This window comes from Phacochoerus africanus, chromosome 16 (genome assembly GCF_016906955.1).
Source record: "Phacochoerus africanus isolate WHEZ1 chromosome 16, ROS_Pafr_v1, whole genome shotgun sequence".
In the NCBI taxonomy this organism is placed as follows: Eukaryota; Metazoa; Chordata; class Mammalia; order Artiodactyla; family Suidae; genus Phacochoerus; species Phacochoerus africanus.
This window is the reverse complement of record NC_062559.1, coordinates 33,575,585-33,595,679: the sequence shown is the minus strand read 5'-3', so window position 1 is coordinate 33,595,679 and position 20,095 is coordinate 33,575,585. Positions and strand designations below refer to the sequence as shown.

General features: G+C 41.9%; 1 protein-coding gene across 2 annotated transcripts in view; it reads right to left on the bottom strand.

Annotated features, from left to right (window-relative positions):
• The window catches only part of DOCK4 (dedicator of cytokinesis 4), a 469,573-nt gene that overhangs the window by 275,847 nt on the left and 173,631 nt on the right, over positions 1 to 20,095 (bottom strand). For both annotated transcript variants that reach the window (XM_047763518.1, XM_047763519.1), the window contains exon 2: positions 2,490 to 2,573. In XM_047763518.1, the coding sequence (XP_047619474.1) occupies positions 2,490 to 2,573 (84 nt within the window). The remainder of the gene's footprint in view (positions 1 to 2,489; positions 2,574 to 20,095) is intronic.

Sequence of the window (20,095 nt, the reverse complement as noted above, 5' to 3'; positions counted from 1 at the left end):
AAATTCAAGAGTTTGTAAAAGATATACTCTATTTCCAAGTTCTCTTTGTCTGACGACAAAGCCCTGACTTTACCCCCAAAGAATAGTGCTCAGCCTGCTGTGTTGGGTTAGGATCAGTCTGATAGCATAAGAGTGAAGCCAGGTCTTCTCCACTAAGAGAATTAATGGCACCCTTTCATCCACACAAAGTCCTACAACTGTGCTCATCACAATTTTTATTCTGTAGAATGCATATTACTCAACCTCCAGGCAACTCTGAATCAATTTTATAGCTCTGCCCTTAAGGGAGAACATATATTTTTATAGTTTAAAACAATTACAGGTATGTGTACGTGTATATGAATTTGTATGGTTAGTATAGAGCCCCCTGTAAATGTATTGTTTTCTTGTGGGTTTTTTTTTTTTTTTTTTTAGGGCCACACCTGCAGCATATGGAGGTTCCCAGGCTGGGGCGGGGTGGGGGGGTGTCCAATCGGAGCTACAGCTGCCGGCCCACACCACAGCCAGAGCAACAACAGATCTGAGCCGCATCTGCAACCTCCACCACAGCTTACAGCAATCCCATATACTTAACCCACTGAGGCCAGGGATTGAACCCACAACCTCATGGTTACTAGTTGGATTCATTTCCACTGCACCACAATGGGAACTCTAAATGTATTATTTTCAATTTATTGTTTCTTCAAACATAGAAATTGTTTTGCTTATTGGTAAGAAGTTGTTTTATGGAGTTCCCATCGTGGTGCAGCAGAAACGAATCCGACTAGGAACCATGAGGTTGTGGGTTTGATCCCTGGCCTGGTTGTGGGTTAAGGATCCGGCATTATTGTGAGCTGTGGTGTAGGTCGCAGATGTAGCTCGGATACCACATTGCTGTGGCTGTGGTGTAGGCCAGCGGCTACAGCTCTGATTAGACCCCTAATCTGGGAACCTCCATATGCCACCGGTGCAGCCCTAGAAAGACAAAAAAGACAAAAACAAACAAACAAACAAAACAGTTTTATCACATAATAAACATTCTGTTGAAGTGAATCTTTTTTTTTTTTTTTGATTAACTGGCTTTTAGAAAGAATTAGAGCTTTGTATTTAAAAATATTTTTGTTCCTCATAAGTTTCCTTAAAAGAATATATCGTTAAAACATCCTTTTAAAATCAGGATGGAGAAAGCAGATGAATTGAGAATTGGAACCTCTATAATGTCAGGGTTTATTAAATCCCTTAAAGACATACATCCAAAAAAATATCCATTCCTAAATAGTTATTCTAATATAAGCCATCTAATATAAGACATTTCTGCTAACTGCAGAAATGTCATAGAAAGGTCTCTGTCCAACTACATTTACAGGAAGGTTTTTTAGGTTATAAAACAGCTTCCATTAGCTACGAAACCCATTTTTATGCACCAATTCAAAACAGAATTTTTTTTCTTGGCCAAGCCTGTGTCGAGTGAACCCGGACAACAGCAGCAACCTAAGCCACTGCAGTGACAACATCAGATCCTTCACTCATTGCACCACAAGGGAACTCACAAAACGATTTTTTATTTCTCTGTAAACAAGATAGAAACAGATAAAATATATCTGGTAATGAAAAAGAAAACCTTATTATATTTTTAAACATATCAATTACATGGGACAAAATAAATATCCAGGTATCACCACCAATAAGTGACAGGCTCTAACTAAAAGTAATAGTTCTATTTGGGAGAACACAATTTTATCATTAATAACCCTTGATATGATAAATCAAGGAATATTTATAGTAGGAATTATAAATTCCTAATAAGGACAACATTTTAGGAGGAAAACAGGCACCTTCAGATGTGCTGATAGGACTTTACAATGTGGCCATTTTGTTCAGAAACAAAGGAGGAGTCATTTCATCCAGGATCTTTTCAAAGGCTAGAGTTTAAAGATGTTTTGTTGAACAGGAAGAGAAACGTGAGAATGTATTAGGTTGATTTAATGAGCTACCTGCTACATAAATTGTTAATAATCATGTAAGTTCATATAACATTGCAAATGCAATAAACAATTTCAGTTCAAATTTGGGAGAAGTGAGGAGAAGACTCCAAGCCTAGAGCAGGGCTGGCCTGGGCAGGAGTCCTTGCCTGAGGCTCTGGTTATCCAACCTTGGGCAAGACTTTTCTGCCCTGGACCTCCCTGTCCTGGGGAACCCACCCAACGCTTAACATTCTAAGTTTGGCCCTGAGTCATGAACTCCCACAGACACAGTAGTCTCAAATGCTTTCTCTGTTGGCATCTCGTGAATATAAGCAAATAACATTAAGAAAAAAAGACAATTGGCATAAAAATAACATCACCATGCTTTCCCATAAGCCAGACACTGAAGATCCAAGAAACAAGTGACGACTAGGAAAATTCCAGAGACTGAGAGATGTGTGGACAGAATGTGTAAACTTCATGAGTGGCCCAATGTTGAAGAGATTGTTCCATACAACCTCCAACGACCACCACTAGCCTACTTACCATCACACTTCTCCAGGATCTGAACCGTATCTCCAATTTCCAATGACAGGCCATATGGGACAGTTCCTCGAAAACTGGCAATAACTGTAAGAAATGATACAGAAGATAATCCTATCAGTTACAGCCAGTTATACAGCGGACGATTAAATGTTATTGACTAGAAAAAATGAATGGGAGTAGGAATTACACATGGATAGCCAGAACCGGCTGTCACATTTTAATGCGACACTCTTGAAGAAAATTATTCTTTAAATTTTACATACTTTGCCAAATTCTTGGTTGAATAAGCATTATTAATCCAAATTTCAAAGGTGTGGCATTTACTAAGACAGTAGACAAAATGTCAACAATATCACCTAATAACACATGTAAACAAAGGTACTGCCCGAAGAGCTTCATAAGGCGCTGTGCCCCTCCCACTGCAATCACTCCCCATCCAGTGCCTGCCCCATGGTAGTTACTCGACAAATATGTGTTCAATAATAAATAAGGAATGTGGGAGTGCCCGTTAGGGCTCAGAGGTAATGAACCCAACTAACATCCACGAGGATGTAGGATCAATGCCCGGTCTCGCTCAGTGGGTTACGGAGCCGGCGTTGCTGTGAGCCGTGGTGCAGTTCGCAGACATGGCTCAGATCCCTCGTTGCTGTGACTGTGTTGTAGACTGGCAGCTGCAGCTCTGATTGGACCCCTAGCCTGGGAACTTCCATATGCCACACCTGTGGCCCTATAAGAGGAACTTATCTCTTACTCATTAATAAGCTTGGTTGACCTTCCTGCTCTTTTCCCTAGACCGTAAGGTCCAAGAGAAGAGACTGCATCTATGTGCACACTAATACGTCCCCAGGGTTTAGCCTAGTAAATGGCACAATCTTCTGCTTCTCTGAAAATCAATGGTGATGACAGGAGCTCTGCTCTAGGTCTAAACACAGAGCCACAGGACAATTCCCACATGCCTGAGCTCTCAGACCATTTGAGATGGGGGGGGGGGTGGCACAGAGGAGTCCCCATGTTGTCTTACTAATGGTTACACATTGATTGGTTTCTGAAACATTTCTCAGGACTGGGCAGGACTAGGATACCCTACCAGAGAGAACAGGTGTAGATTAACCATCCCTAATTGATTTGCGGGGTTACAGAGAGAAGGAAGCACAGTGATTCTCCCTGGGATAATAACACTCGAGTCATAAAGGAGACAAGGATGGAAAATTTAAAAATGTACCTCATCACAAGAAAAGAGACATCCATCGCCTGTTAAATACTACATACACTAAAAATCACCTTGCTAATCACATTAAAAAAAAAAAAAGATAGTAAATGCTTTGACTGCATGACTTTTAAAAGCCCCAAATTCTGGAAGTGAATTTTATCATTCTCTTTCAGAAGGCTGAGGGTTAGATAAAACCCCATCCCCAAAATAAGTTATTGTTACTGCTATGAATGTGCTTTAAAAGCCTGAAGGAATACATGAATCTGTCAAAAGTCGAAACAGGCCAGTAAGTAATGGGCTTTCAGAGAAGACTAAAGCCCTTTTATGATCTCCAAACAAAATTAGCAGCAGAAATAAAAACACAGGACAGAAAACATAACCCAAAGTACATGAGATGAATAAAAATAACTACATAGTAACCAAGTTAGAACATTTTAGATAAGCACTAATCCATGATGTCATTTTCTAACTATAACCATAAATGCCGTATGACCTCATGCTGATGTCTCAGAAGATGTCTGCTTGAACAGTAATCAAAGGTCTTTTTTATCTGGACAGATTACTTCAAATAACTCCCAGAGACCTCTTCTTACAAGAGATCAACAATGGAACAGATAGTAGGTTGCATACAATTTAAAAGACGCCAAAGCAAACATGTACCTGGAATTGCTTCTCTACACTCTTTGAAGTCACCATAACCTCTCACAACCCTAGGGGTTCAAGTTCACACCGCTGATGCTTCCCTTAGAGGTTCAAGTGCACGGGCGCCCCAGCACAGCTCAGGCGACAGCTCTTAACACTCATGAAAGCCCTTGTAACTCCAAGGCTGCCATGAATTCCTCCCTCGCTGATCGCTGCTCTCTCCTAGCTCTCATCACCTTCTTAAACACGGCAGTACCATTCGTGAATTCCGCCTTCACCATCCCTCACACCTCAGCCCTTCCCGCCACTGTGTTCTCAAACTCTGTGCCTCACTGCCTTTGCCTTTAGGGACTCTAGCCTCTCTTCGATCGTCTACTGCTTTCCTCATCCCCTCCCCTCCAGTCTTCTGCTGGCCTTCTTTTCTCAGTCTTTTTCTTAAATGTCACTGCCACAGAGGCTGTAGGGTGTAGCAAAATAACATCAAACTGGGCATCATGAGATGTGGGTTTGAATCCAGATCTTACTGTTTATTAGCTGTGTGACTTTGGTCAAGATACCAAGCTCTCAGAATCTCCATTACTTCATTAGGTATATGAAGCTGACAGTAAAGAAATTGCAAAAAGTAGTAGAAGATTAAATAAGACATCTATCAGAAATGATCTACCTCAGAGTCTGGGATAGTCTGGTCATTTAATAAATTCCCCAACTGTGAAACTGTACTCCCCCCCTTCTATCCATACACATCCTCCCTATTTGGAGAGATTTCCAAGACCTCCAGAACCGTCTATTGATAATATGACCTGCCAAGCATCCCTCCAGGCCTAAGCTGTGCCCTGAGCAGGTGACACCGACTTCTAACTTGTTTATCTCTATTTAGATGTCTACGCACCTACAACTTAACAAGCCTCCAACTGAACTCATGATCTCCCCTCAGCCCCTAGCCAAACCCAAGCAATTTTCTCTGCTCCAATCACTCACTCTAAGAAGTTAGACTTCTACTGTGAGTCCTGCTTTAGCTTGCTCTTCCTAAGGGGATTTCTCTGCACCTCTCAAGAGGGCCACTGCAAAGCCTTCCAGGAAGGCTCCCTGTCTCCATGGCTGTCTTTCCCCAACACAATATCTGTGACACCACCAGAGTTACCTTTGATACTGTCACATTTGTACTTCAAGGCTTTTTGGATATGTGGCATCAGGAAAATGTGATTAGGTTCGATTCCTTTTGTATTAAAGGAACAGTTAATAAAATATGTCATGGTCTAATCAGACAACAGCTTAATGAGGTGGTTTTCTTCTTCTTTCATGCTGCCGTTTAGCTCATACCATCCTTAGGTGTTCCAGAACAGATCCTCTTCCATGGCTCCCAATTCCACTGGATGATAGTGCCATGTCCAGCGAGTAGATAAGCCAGAAACCCAGGGGTCATCCACACGATCCATGACCACATCGCAATGGTCTTGTCTCTTAAATACCTCCCGAAGCCATCTTTTTCTCATTATCTGCACGCCCACAGCCACCCCAGCGTCACTATCACTTCTTGCCTGGTCTTCTCCAGCCGTCTCCTTACAGCGCCGTGTCCACACACTCAGGGTCCTCTCCAATCTATTTCTCACACAGCAGTTAGAGAGGTCTTTTCAAAATACACATCTGAGGATGTCATCCTCCTCCTAAATACGTCAAAGCTCTGAGAATAACAGGAGAATCAGTACCACAGCCTGTAAGACCATGCCCTTCTCTCTGGTTTCATCCTGTACGACCCAACCCTGACTTTCTGTACTCCCGTCACAACGACCTTCCTTGCCAGTACTCCCTCCTGCACAGGACTGCACCCAGGACACCTTGCAAGGAATCCTCTACCTTCCCCTCCCCACGTTCAGCTCTATTCATCCTACGGATGTTGGTTCGGTGGTGACTTCTCTGAACAGCTTTCTTTGATGCCCATCCCCTCACCCCAACCGTGTAAACTCATGGCACCATATACCACTGAACGGTCCCTTTGTATTTGGGCAAATTTCTGAATGATGTCTTCTGCAACAGACTGTAAGTTCTGTGGGTATAAGGACAAGGTTGGTTGTAGCTCCCAACTGTATAAGCGACTCAGCTCAGAGCCCAGCACATAATCTGAGTTCAGTAAATAATCACTGAGGGAATGAATGAGGGCACAGCCATTCCTGTTAAGTCTTCTGGTCTTAAGCAGTCAGGTTCCTTTATTATAGGCAATTCTATTTTAAGAGGGCACTCAAGATTCTAAGAACCAAACTATATTACCTGTGAAAACTCCTTCTTTCATAGGAACTGTTTAAAACTGGGATGACAGGCTGTCTAGGCCATAAGTGTGTATCGTTTCATTTCTTCCCCAAGAAGTCAGTATGGGTGAATTCTTATTTTACTCTTCAGCCATATAATATCTGAAAGGTGTTAAGGGCAAGCTATTAAGTTCTTCAATCTCATTGGGCTTCAGATGCCTCCTCTACAAAACAAAGGAGCTAGATAGATGAACTGAAAGGTCCCTGCCGCCCTGCAATTCTGAGTCTGGAGGAGGGCTTTGCAATTCTGAGCTAGATTGACCCAGCTTAATACATAAGTGAAGAACTCTGCCTCCAAACCACCCTTGCTTTGGTTTCAGTCACTTCCTGAGTTCAGAAGGAATGGACATCTGTCCCCACCTCCAACAGCCATCTGATGAAGCAGAAAGGAAAGCCTGCTCTCAGCATCTTCTACAAGGTCCTCTGCTCTCCTGCTAACTTTCCAGGCTCCCATCCCACCTACCTCTCCAGAAACTGCCCTGCACACTCTGCTGTACCCAAAGCCTCAACAAACTCTTTCACGCCAGCCTCGGGGCCTTTATATATATTATTCTCTTTTGGGGGAACTGCCTCCCCCCACTGCTTCTACACTGGGAACTGCAAAGTAGCCTTCGTATAAGGTCTCACTCCAAGGTTAGGTCTTTCAATTTCCTGATGCCACCCCTTCCCTTTCCCCATTCTTGGATCCAAATGGAATCAATTACTCTCTCATCTGTACTCCCAAGGGCATTCTGACCACATCTTAAATAGTGTAAAGTACCACATACTATTTAGTACTTCATTCATCTGTATCTTTCTACTTGAGAACTTGAACTATTTTTTTTTTGGTCTTTTTGCTTTTTCTTGGGCCGCTCCCGTGGCACATGGAGGTTCCCAGGCTAGGGGTGTGATCAGAGCTGCAGCCACCGGCCTAAGCCAGAGCCACAGCAATGCCAGATCTGTGCCGCTTCTGTGACCTACACCATAGCTCACGGCAAAGCCAGATCTTAACCCACTGAGCAAGGCCAGGGATCGAACCTGCAACCTCATGGTTCCTAGTCGGACTCGTCGACCACCGTGCCACGACGGGATCTCCAAGAACTTGAACTATTTCTAATTCATCTTCTATTAGCTAGCATATGAATGTGTTAGTGCGTGAGTGGACAATGAACAAACACATGGAAGGCATGAAATGAATGAAGCCATTGAAGAATGGCGCCCAGGTTTGAATGGATTCAGCGACTGTCAGGGGCACCTCTCATAACTTAAAACAGCTAAAAGTTAGTATTAAATTGCAGATCATACTGGAGAATGACACTTTTTTAGGATATAGTTCAAGGTATGACTTTGATCTTTACCTTCTAAACTGGCAAGCCATTTCTAATCTCTGAATTACACAAGTAACCCTACTTTGCGATGTACCAACCTCATACATGGATGGATGAATGCTATACTATCTATGCTTCAGGTTGCGAAACAGAACGTTAAAGGGGAGAGCAGCTCCAGCCAAAAGAGCAAAAGATTTGAAAACGTGATTGGCTCGTGTTTACTAGTTGTAGCATGTAATGTATCATACAGTAAGGAAAACTGGTTTAGCAAAGCAAAATTCAAAAGAAACACAGACATTCATGAAACCTCAGCTTCGATTTCTTTCAAATTCACTTGAAGCATATGTTATTTCTAGATTCCATTTTGGATACAACTTTTCAATCAAATCCCGTTAAGATCTTCTAAACATTTTTTGCATGAAACAAGTCTATAATTGAAAATTCATCTTGTCCCCAGTTATTGAAAAGTAACTCTGCCTTTATACCCAAGTCTTCTCATTGTACACTTTCCAGGGGCATTTCTCCCCCAGTAATACCGGGGTTTACTGAACATGACCACACACTGTCTTTACCCCTTGGTTTCCTTTTCTGATTTGTTTTCTTATAAATAGAATACATTTAGTAGCTACAGAAAAGATCACAGAGAATGAACCCTTCACAGAGCTGGAAATATAAAGGTTTCATACTATTGTCTCAGTCCTAAGGGCCCTGAGAGTGCAATTTCATTATTATTTTTTGCTTTAGGGCCACATGGCAGTATATGGAAGTTCTGAGGCTAGGTGTCGAATGAGCTACAGCTGCCAGCCTACACCACAGCCACAGCAACACTGTATCCAAGCTGTGTCTGTGACCTACTCCAGAGCTCAGGGCAACACCAGATCCTTGACCTACTGAGCAAGATCAGGGATTAAACCTGTATCCTCATGGATTCTAGTCAGGTTTGCTTCTGCTGAGCCACAACAGGAACTCTAAGAGTACAATTTTAAAGAGCACAAAAAAACCCACCATATGGTATTGTTTTCATCCCTGCCCATTTGCTACTATGTGACAATTTACTGGGATTAACTAATATACATATAAGCAGAGTTTATATTCAAGTCCTTTAAAAATATATGGGTGAGCTGAAAGTGTTAAATGTACAACATAACCATCTTAAAATTATATCATAAACAGCTGCCTCTTACCACTTACAATGTTACTCCCTTAAAATGATATCACGTCACCATTAACAGTTTATGAAAAATTAAAAGGCAGTGAGAAATACCCACATATACAATTCACAAGTGTTTTCTATGAAGACAGTAGAAAAACACAAAGTTGTGCTGTGAAACAGGGCCTCATTCTTTCTTTTTTTTTTGATACTGTTGGTGATACTGTTTGCTCATGCAAAGAACAAACTCAAACTTTAAAACTTTAAAACTTAGTACAGAGAAGCTCAATCACAGACTTCTATGACTTTTCAAAGCAAAAATAGAAACAAATTATAAAAAACTACTAGAAGACAATCACCTAGTTCTACATGGCAGAGGATAAGGTATTCATCATGGTCAAAATAATATTTACAATGGTGCCACATACCATGATTCAATTTAAGCCTGGTAAATGCTGCCCTTTTCCTTTATGAGCTGACAATCTAAGACAAATGGAATATAATGTAGAAAAAAAGTAATGAAACAAGTCTATAATTGTGACATGAAGAAAGGAAACTCATCTCCCAAAGTCAGAGTTTTAGCTTCATCTTTCTGATAAAAGGATCTCCAGCTCCTGAACAGGTTGTGGTCTGAAAGGTCACTTGTGAATGGACGATTTGCAATGCAGAACACGATGCTATTGTTCTCAAGTTCTGGGATTATCCCGTGGAACCCCATTTAACACACACACACACAAGTCAAACTGTTTTTCACAATAGAAAGGAGCTATGACTGCCGCAGAAATGAAATAGACTTTTTTTTTTTTTTGTCTTTTTGCCATTTCTTGGGCCGCTCCCGTGGCATATGGAAGTTCCCAGGCCAGGGGTCCAATCAGAGTTGTAGCTGCTGGCCTACACCAGAGCCATAGCAACTCAGGATCCAAGCCGTGTCTGCAAACTACACCACAGCTCACCGCAATGCCAGATCCTTAACCCACTGAGCAAGGCCAGGGATCGAACCTGCAACCTCATGGTTCCTAGTCGGATTCGTTAACCACTGAGCCATGATGGGAACTCCGAAATAGACGTTCCTTTATGTGCATAGCTGTGAAATTCAGAATGCTAGTACTTGAAGCACGGCAGTGACAATGAGAAGGCAGTGATGAAGCAGAGCCTTGTAAAGGAACTCTGCCTCTCTGAGGACATTTAAAATTGGTTTTTCCTATGTTCACATTCATTTCACACTGTATATTTGGCTCTGGTTTGTCAAGGATATACCTACATCTAAGTTTATCCTATTTTATGAGTATCATGGTGGGACAGGGCACAAAATGTAAAAAAAGGAAGAAAAAGGTAGACTGTCTGAAGGGTAAAAGGATGTTTTTCTGGCTAAGAGCTGGAAGAAACAGTGAAAAGGGAAAGGGGATTAAGGAGAACTAAATTCTTTTCAGGGATTTAATTTCATAAAAAAGTGAACTGGGAGTTCCTGTCATGGCTCAGCAGTTAGCGAACCCGACTAGCATCCATGAGGATGCAGGTTCAATCCCTGGCCTCTCTCAGAGGCTTAAGGATCCAGTGTTGCTGGGAGCTGTGGTGTAGGTCACAGACATGGCTTGGATCCCACGTTGCTGTGGGTATGGTGTAGGCCGGCAGTTGCGCCTCCGATTCAACTCCTTAACCCGGGAACCTCCATATGCTACGAGTGCAGCCCTAAAAAAAAAAATAAAAAAGACAAAAACAAAAAACAAAAAAAAAACTGTGGGAGAAGAGGACAAGGACAAGGGTTCATCTACTCTGCACATACACAAAATTCTCCTGTAGGGAAAGATAAAATACATTGGGGAAAACCAAGTTAACAGTCTTAGCAGACTCTACCTTGTTTAGCTGTCCAGATAGGGCTTGAGAGAAGATGAAATAGAAGTCATCGGGAGATTTCTGTTGGTATGATCACCAGGGCAAGACAGAACTGTCTCCCCCCCCCCCCACTCCCTTCTCTTTCCCCTCCATGAGATAAAGTTAGGAAGAAGGTGGTCATTCCTAACTTCAAGGGGATCCCAGCTGGCCATCAGTATGACAGCAGGGCCCTGGGAGCAGGCAGTCCAGAAAGGTGGGAAAAAAAAATTCAAAGGAAATGTGGGAGGGGGAGATGGGGTGCTAGCTCCGAACACTGCTTTGATGATGAAAATGAACTCACTAGGAAGATCAAAGACAGGCTGTGCTGCATCTTCTTGTCCTTGGACTTGCCATGCACTTGAGATGTGCCTCCATGCTGATAATTGTCCAAGCAGGCCTCACACACCTTGCAGGCATGGCTGCAAGGCAGACAGATGCATATTGACAAAACAGAACTTTGTTCTTATGCCACAGGTACCACGGTCAGGCATTGAGACACATCACAAAACTCCCTCGGGCCCAAGTGACTTTGAGAAAACAGAGGCACACTGAATAAAATGTATTCATTTCTGAGATTTTACAAGTACCACCTGAAAATATACTGCTGTCCTTGACTGTTAAGAGGACATTTCTATCAACTGCAGAACCTCATTCTGTTTGAACCACCGCCGCTTGAGGTAGACATAAAGTATGGCGGTGGGTGCCCCAATACCAGGACCCCTCTTCAGAAATGGATGACTCATCCTCCCAGCTGCCAAGAGTGTCAGGGTGGACAGCCCAGGGGCAGACTTCTGAGGTTGCCTCAGCTAAAGAGAGCTGCTTTGCCCAAGGCTATGCCCTTTTCCCAAGGTGGCCTGCATTCAGTGACTGACTTGGGGGGGGGACTACGAGGGCCAGGCCCTTCGGCTACCACTTGGTACAAGTCTGAGGGCCACTCTAGCCGAAGTGACTAAGGTTTCACTGGGCTGGCATCACAGGCCAACTGCTCCCTCTGCCCAGTCCTGCTTCTTTCCCCTCCCTGATAAATATCTTGCAAGCTAACCTCTATCTCCCAGTCTGCTTTCTTGAGAGCCTGAGAGCCCAAGCTGCTCCTAGCTTAGGCGTCACCCATTTAGAACTGACTTCTTGCCAGATCCACTTTCAACGAGAAGGAGAGCAGCAAAACTACAATACTATCTTGTGGTTTTGCTAAGTTTGTTAGGTATTATTTCTAATCTTCTGTGATGTAGGTGTTTTCCATTCCCATTTTAGAGACAAAGAAAAGAGGCCAACAAGAGGACATATCAACATCATGAGAGAATTGTTCCACATTAAGATTTATTTGAAGACATTGTCACTGTGGCAGTAAATGAACCAGTTTTACTCCCCAAAGAGTCATAAACATACTCTTCGCCTTGGCTTTAATGTTACAAATGCAAAGGCACTTGGCTAAGGGGCTACAAGAACAACTGAAGGTCAAACCATAATGCTGTGAACTGAGGACTGCATCCACCCATCAGTCCTTTAAAAAACACCTTAATATGATAGAAAAGGTTATGGTTTGGGCCAACTGCCAGCCAAGAGGAGCATCTTGGAAGAGACAGGACTTAGACAATTATCTCAGAAGTACCCCAGCACTTAGGAGAAGGAGACAAAACGGAACAGGGAGATGGAGGCCTGGGGTTTGGCTCCACTGCTCATGAACCACACAGTCTTTGGTGCTCTCCTCTTCAGGCAGGATGACACCACCTGCCCGGCCTACCTCACAGAGGTGTTGTGAGGCTCCAACAAATGGAGGAGAAGTGGATATGTAAGCCTGGAAGTGTAAGGAAATACAGGATGTGCTTTTTTTTTTTCATCATCATGGCTAACTGGAAGCTTGGAGACTGGGTATGAATCTGTCACGGCCAAAAACAAGGCTTCCATTTATAGGCGTTACGTCAGAAACCCTTGCTCTGTTTTGTTATGATGGATTCTTGGAAATCATGATCAACAAGTTAAACTTAGAAAGATTCAGGTTCAACTACTCCAGAGAGGGAGAAAAGCTGATAAAACAGGGGGAAAAAAATCTTTGGCAAATGAGACGGATAAAAAAAGCAACAGAGTTAAGAGAGAGTTTCCTTAAGTGCTAAGGCAGAGATAGGAAAAGGAGATTCAGCTTCTAATCCTCATTCTGCCAAAGAGTGCAGTATTTGTCTGAGGGATACTGAACAAAACATCAGGAGGAAAAATTAACAACACAGCCTTCATGTCACAAAGGGGAATGAAGTTACAGAAGGTAATAATTGCTTTCCCCACAATCCAAGGGAAATTTTTTCACTGAGAAATAAAATACCATTTTCCAGGCAAACATACTAAATCTACCACCAAATATTTGGTTTAAAAAATGTATATATAAAATGTATATACCTATATAAAATTTATTTATATAAAATATATATATTCTTTTTCCAATGTGTGATGGTTACTATTACAATTGTATTATTTGAGAGAATTTTTGAAACCCAAGATTAAGTTTCCTGACCTTTTTGATTTTTTTTTAATGCTTTGCTATAAGAGAAGAAAAATATGTGTCATATCCTTCTTTTCTTTGTTCTGATTTATCTCTCCAAGGACTCAATACTCAAAGTCACAAAACAGCACAGGAGAACTGAAGTAGCACACCTGGGCCGGGTTATCTTTGCCTTCTCCACCTACACCAGAGGGTCGCCCCCAAATGGGAAGAGGCCAGCTTGTTCTGGCAGCTTCTTCTAAGGTCCTCTCCAACCTAACATCCAGTCCTGTCTCACCTGGCCTTTTATCTGCCCCACACAACAAAGCACTCACATTTTTAATTTTTCTTCCACAGGCTTCTATTTTTCCAATGTGAATTCTGCCTTCTATTCCCACTGCTCACCTCTCAAGAGGTCTGCTGAGATATTACTTACAAACTACGTAACTTCCATCTCAAGACAATCAACCCCTAATTCTTACTAGGTATTACTCCCTCCTCGTCTCTGACGATGAAGCTAATTTCCAATTTAGAATAAACACCAGTTTTGACCACTGAAAACCACGCAACAGCAATTTCTCTAGAAAATGGAGAGCCAGCAAAGAGTTCAACAGAAGTAAAACAAAGTTCGAAGTTCTCTAAAAACGGTTCCTGCCCCCGTTTCCAACCTCAGCTTTTACCAACCACACTCAACAGTCACACTGAACCTCTCCCATGGGGCTTAGAAAGTCCTGCAAATGCTTTGCCTTCTACTTGGGATTTTTTGTCCTTGTCCACAAAGTATTCTCCAAATCAACTCAAGCCTCCCCACCTCCAATGTACCCTTCCCATTTCCATCCCGCCAACACTTATCTCACCCAGCATCTGGAGGCTTGAGGCCCCTTTATGTTCCCAGCACTGCCTAGTGGGTATTCAATAAACACTGATTGAAAGCAAAATGTGTACAGCTTACTCCTCCATTCACCTTCGATGCGCCAGCACCGTGGCAGGCTCCGGAAATACAATGGTGAAGGGAATAACTGCACGAGCTTCATCTAGTCCATAAGGCATGAGAAAGAGTGTTTCCTATACCTTTTGATTCCTACAAAATACAGCTCTGAATTTTGTACCCCCAGTGATTTTTAAATGACACACTTACCATGCTAACATTCTTGTGTAGGGGGAAAAAGAAACAAATTTATTGCTATTTAAAAAAAAATTTTAATGTTGAGATCATTGCAGATTTATTTTAAAAACTTATAAAAATAGTACTGGTACACCAAAGTATCGATACATCATAAAAACTGATAGACCCAGAGTTCCTGTCATGGCTCAGTGGAAACGGATCTGACGAGGATCCATGAGGAAGCAGGTTTGAACCCTGGCACTGCTCAGTGGGTTAAGGATTCGACGTTGCCGTGAGCTGTGGTGTAGGTCACAGACACGGCTCAGATCTGGTGTTGCTGTGGCTGGGGCGTAGGCCAGCGGCCACAGCTCCGATTAGACCCCTAGCCTGGGAACCTCCATATGCCGCAGGTATGGCTCTAAAAAGACCCCCCCCCCCAAAAAAAATTAATGTACCCTTAAGTTAGCTTCAGCAAATGTTATTAAATAAAGCACACTTAATACAAGGTAGGAATTAACGTTGATACAAGTTTCACCAACTGTCCACCCAATGTCCTCTGTCTGGTTAAGAATCCAACCCAGGAGTCCACATGTCATTCAGTTGTTATATTTCCTTGGTCTTCCCTCATTTGACAGGTTCTCAGTTTGCCTTTCATGACCTTGCTGCTTTTAAGAATACTGTCCAGTTATTTTGCAGAATGTCTCTAAATTCAGTTTTGTCTGATGTTGCCTCGTGATTAAATGCAGGGTCTGTGATTCTGGCAAGAACACCGCCACAGAAGCGATGATGTGTACCTGCTTGGTGTACCTTATCAGAAGATATACGACGGCCACGTGTCTCACTGATGACGATGTTATTAACCTTGACCATTTGGTTAAGGTGGTGTCTCCACTGTGGAGCTGTTATTTTTCCCCTGTGTAATTAACAAGTATTTTGTGGGGAGTTTGAGACTATGCAAATACATCATTTTCATCATAGTTTATAGCATCCAGTGATGACGCTTGCCTGCAATCTTAGAAAATTTAACTCTGCTGTTTTTTCACAGGGCTATCTACACACAGATGGTTTATTTTCATTGCAGCCAAAATTTATAACAGGTCATTTCTGAAGTTGGCCCAATATCCTGACTTCAGCCTTGATTTCTTAAGCACAAAGCGTAAAATCAACACCACTGTTACCATAGGTATCCTTGAGATGACCCACTCGTCACACCAAACAAAGTTAAATCTCAACCGTAACATTTCATTTGTTTCAGGAAGTGAACAGAATTAACATTTTTGCTTAATTTTTTTAGTACACTATTGGGTCTCCTGAAATACAGCTTTCTTAACCAAAGAATGGATATACGTGAGTTTGATCAAAGACAGCTTTTGAACTGTTTCAGCCAACACGTTCAAGAAAGACTGAATGGGTCTTATCATTAACTATAACCCTCTGCAGGTCCGAATGAGGTCCTTCTACCTTTCCTTTCCTTTTCTTTTCCTTTTTTTTTTTTTTTTTGGTCTTTTTAGGGCCACACCCACCGCATATGGAAGTTCCCAGGCTAGGGGTCAAATCAGCGGTAGCTGCCAGCCTACACCACAGCCACAACAATGCGGGATCCGAGGCATGTCTGTGACCTACACCACAGCTCACAGCAACACTGGATCCTTAACCCACTTAGCAAAGGCAGGGATTGAACCTGAACCCTCATGGGGTTTGCTTCTGCTGAGCCACGACGGGAACTCCAAAGCCATTTTGTTTTAACTGCACTTATGGGTCACTGATAAGCAAACCATGTTAAAATTTTCGATTTCTCTTATTGCAGGGAAGGAATCTAGCTTTCTGTGATGGCTAATTTCGTGTGACAACTTGAATGGGACAGAGAGTGCCCAGATGAAACATTATTTCTGGATATGCCTGGGAGAATGTTTCTGGAAGAGATTAGCATTTAAATCAGTAGACAGAGGAAAGCAGACAGCCCTACCCTACCCAATGTGGCTAAGCCTCATCCACTCGGCTGAATTCAACAAAAAGGTCAGAGGAGGGATTTGATCTCTCTGCCTGATTGAGCTGGGACATGAGTCATCCCTTGCCCTGGACTAGGACTTAAATCGCTGGCCTTCTACTTGTCAGAACTACATCATAGGTTTTATGCATACATCCAACTTGCACGATGGGACTTCTCTGCGACTATCTTCACCTGAGCCAATTCTTTACACTCAATTAATCGATCAGTCTCCATGGCCATCTGATTGGCTCAGTTTCTCTGGAGAACCCTAATACACTTGCCTAATAATTTTGTACAATAATACGGATTTTTAACTAAAGTCTTAGGTTTTACTGACGTTCACAATAGCTCACATTATCAATTCTGTTGCGGACTGTATTAGAACTGCTTACGAAGATCTTCCTTCAAAGACATAGATTACAAACTAGAGGGAGTCTCTAACTTACAAGTGACTTATAACTCGGCCATTTTATGAAGTTGGTTATTGAGAACGAATGGATTCTCAAGCTATGACATAGGAGTCTACTTGCTTGATTAAGCAGCTATAACAAAAATTTCACATGCAATGAAAATCAGGGCATGGGAGGGATCCATAGGAGGGAGGTGTACTATGGCAGAGGTGGAGAGGTACTGGCAAATATGCAGAGACAGTGGGCATGAACTTATTCCCTCCCATGTTTCTCATCCTGGTCTCCTAGAAACCCCCAGTCCTGGTGGGGCCACCACACCTTCCTCAACTTTGCTGTGACCTGGTGACCCAGCCACACTACTCGGTACACCCCACACACCATCTTTCATCATTTCCTTTTCCCCAAGGAAACACAGGTGTATAAGAACACCTGTCTCAACCTCACTCTCGCCTCAATCAGCTGTGCAGACCCAGTAGCGATCTGACCAACAGGAGGTGAAGAAATAAACACCCATGTCCTCTGGAATCTGGCAGGAGCCCAGCCCAACCATTCTCTGGACTTAGAAAGTATTAAGACTGGAAGGACATTCTAGGTGTGACGATTCCTAGACATGGTATCTGTGAACCTGGCACTTAGGTGGCTTATATTATCCAGGAAATTCATCTAACCTATTATTTCTATTTTATAAATTATCTGGGAAGCCCTTCTGCTTCCTCTCAATGACTGTTTTTTAAAATTAATAGATATTGAGAAAAGAATTGCTGCTAGTTTATCGTTGAGATTTTAATGACAAGTTAAGGCAAAACTCATAAAACGATAATAGCCAAATCAGGGAACCAGGATAAAAATGAACATTACTGACTCAGCACTGATCAATTATAAATGAACTTTTAAATCCCTCCTCGGGGTTTTTAGAGGGCATCGAGTTCCCCTGGGGATCACGTCCTCTGTTCTTCGCCTCTTCCAATTTTATAAACTAATGAAGCAGTTGCTTCCCATGCCTTTCTCCTCACTGTAAATTTCAGCTAACTATGGATCCCAGATGTTTCCTAGAGTAACTGAAATCTGGGTTCATTGTTAGCGAATTGCTGCACCATTTAAAAGAAACTTTTAAAAACGAACCCCCACCCCAAACTCATTTCCTTTTGTTCTCATTTTTTTCCATTTTCATCTTTCGTTTTTTTTCAATTTTCAGATTAAACACCACTGTGCTTGGCTAGGGTTAAAAATCTTCGTCAATATTTGTCCTTCCCCCTCTACAATTAAACTTGCCCAACACATTTGATAAGTTTTCCAAACTGTCTTCAAAAACAGACAGCAGGTCTGGTGCAAGGGCCAAACCCAGTCCCTTGTTTCACAATATGTTAATTAGGAACAATCCATCTATTGCAATTCTTTGCTTTGAAGGGTAATTTTGCATTTGTTTTTATTTTTCTGAGCATCACTGGAGGTGAGTCAGCCTGTTGGTGAACTAAATCTGACAATGCGAATGCCCTTGGGGGTCATGGACAAAGTGAGTGCCTTTAATAGTCCAGCCAACACGGAGTGAAATAACAAGTGCTCAAAGATGATAAGGTTCAAAAGAGAAAACAATTTTCCAACATCACAGACATTTTTAATTTTTGGACGATAATCTCCAATGCCCAAAAATAACCTCAATGTAAAAGTTAAATTGAAATTGCGATGAATTTTTCCACAAGTGTGGGTGAATTTAAGGATAATTCCCTTCACCAAAAAGAAAAATGAGGAGGCCAAACTCCTAAGCATCACCAAAAGAAGTGACATCTACAACAAAATCACATATAAGAAAATACAGCTACTTCTTCTTTTATTCACCATTATAATTAAAAGTATCTTGTTTTATAACTTCTGGTAACAGCCATATGTTAGTTACGCTTTATAAAGCATTGACGATTTACTATAAGATTTGCTATTAATAATAAATGTAGGCAGGAGTTCCCGTCGTGGCGCAGTGGAAACGCATCCGACTAGGAACCATGAGGTTGTGGGTTCAATCCCTGGCCTTGCTCAGTGGGTTAAGGATCCAGCGTTGCCGTGAGCTGTGGTGTAGGTCGCAGATGGGGCTCAGATCCTGCATTGCTGTGGGTGTGGTGCAGGCGGGCAGCTATAGCTTCGATTAGACCCCTAGCCTGGGAGCAGCCCGAGAAATGGCAAAAAAATAAATAAATAATAATAATAAATGTAGGTAAGTGTAGTGAATGCTGAAAGGTAAAAAGCTATAAATTCACCTATATAAACAAATAACTTAGCTATTTTAAAATACAAATGAAGGGATCAAAAAACTGACCATATGCTATCAAGACCCCATAAGAATATGCTTAAAAATCCTGAATTTATCAACTTCTTGTAAAATTCCAATACAAAAATATAAACAAATAAATAATAAATAAATGTTCTTGCCATCTCCCCTATCTCTGGCTCTTATCATTGAGTGAAACATTGGCAAAAGATTAAGATATTTCTTCAAAGAGTTTTCAATCATTCAATTTTAAAGTCTTTTTGGGCACTAAACATTTGTGGGTTTTGGGGTTTTTTTTCAGCATTTTCAATGAATCCAGAGGAGCAGATCTGCCTACTAGAAAACGTAGTTTTAAAAAAATTCTGCATTTTTCTTTGAGTTCTTTCTAAAAGCATTCACAGCCAGCAAGGTCAACTTTGTGTTTGTTTATGTAGGAGACTTTTGTAGGACGAAATTATTTCATGCCAGGAAATGCCAATTTAAAATTGGAACTACACAGTTAAAAATACCCAACGTTATAGGGAAAAAACTTTGCTACACTGTAGCTGAAGCTGCACCACAGAGAGATGTCTTGTTTCTCAATCATCTCTTCCCCACCATCTACCCCAATCTGGACACAGTAAGCAAAAAGGACATCAAAACAGAGGAGTTAAAATGTGCCTATCCTTCCGTCCATCAAGCTACTATTTTTCTTTCTTTGCGATAACACTGAGCCTTTTTCAGCTCCTGATACATAAGTAGAAATAATAAATCATTCCGTCAGTTTCCCAAAGAGGAGTGAGGTCCTGCTGGAAGTCACATATGTCAAGCTACTTAGTGTACATGAGTCTCAAAGTCCCAAGGTGAAAAAGTTCAGCTTCCTATGATTCCCTAGCTGTGGCAGGACC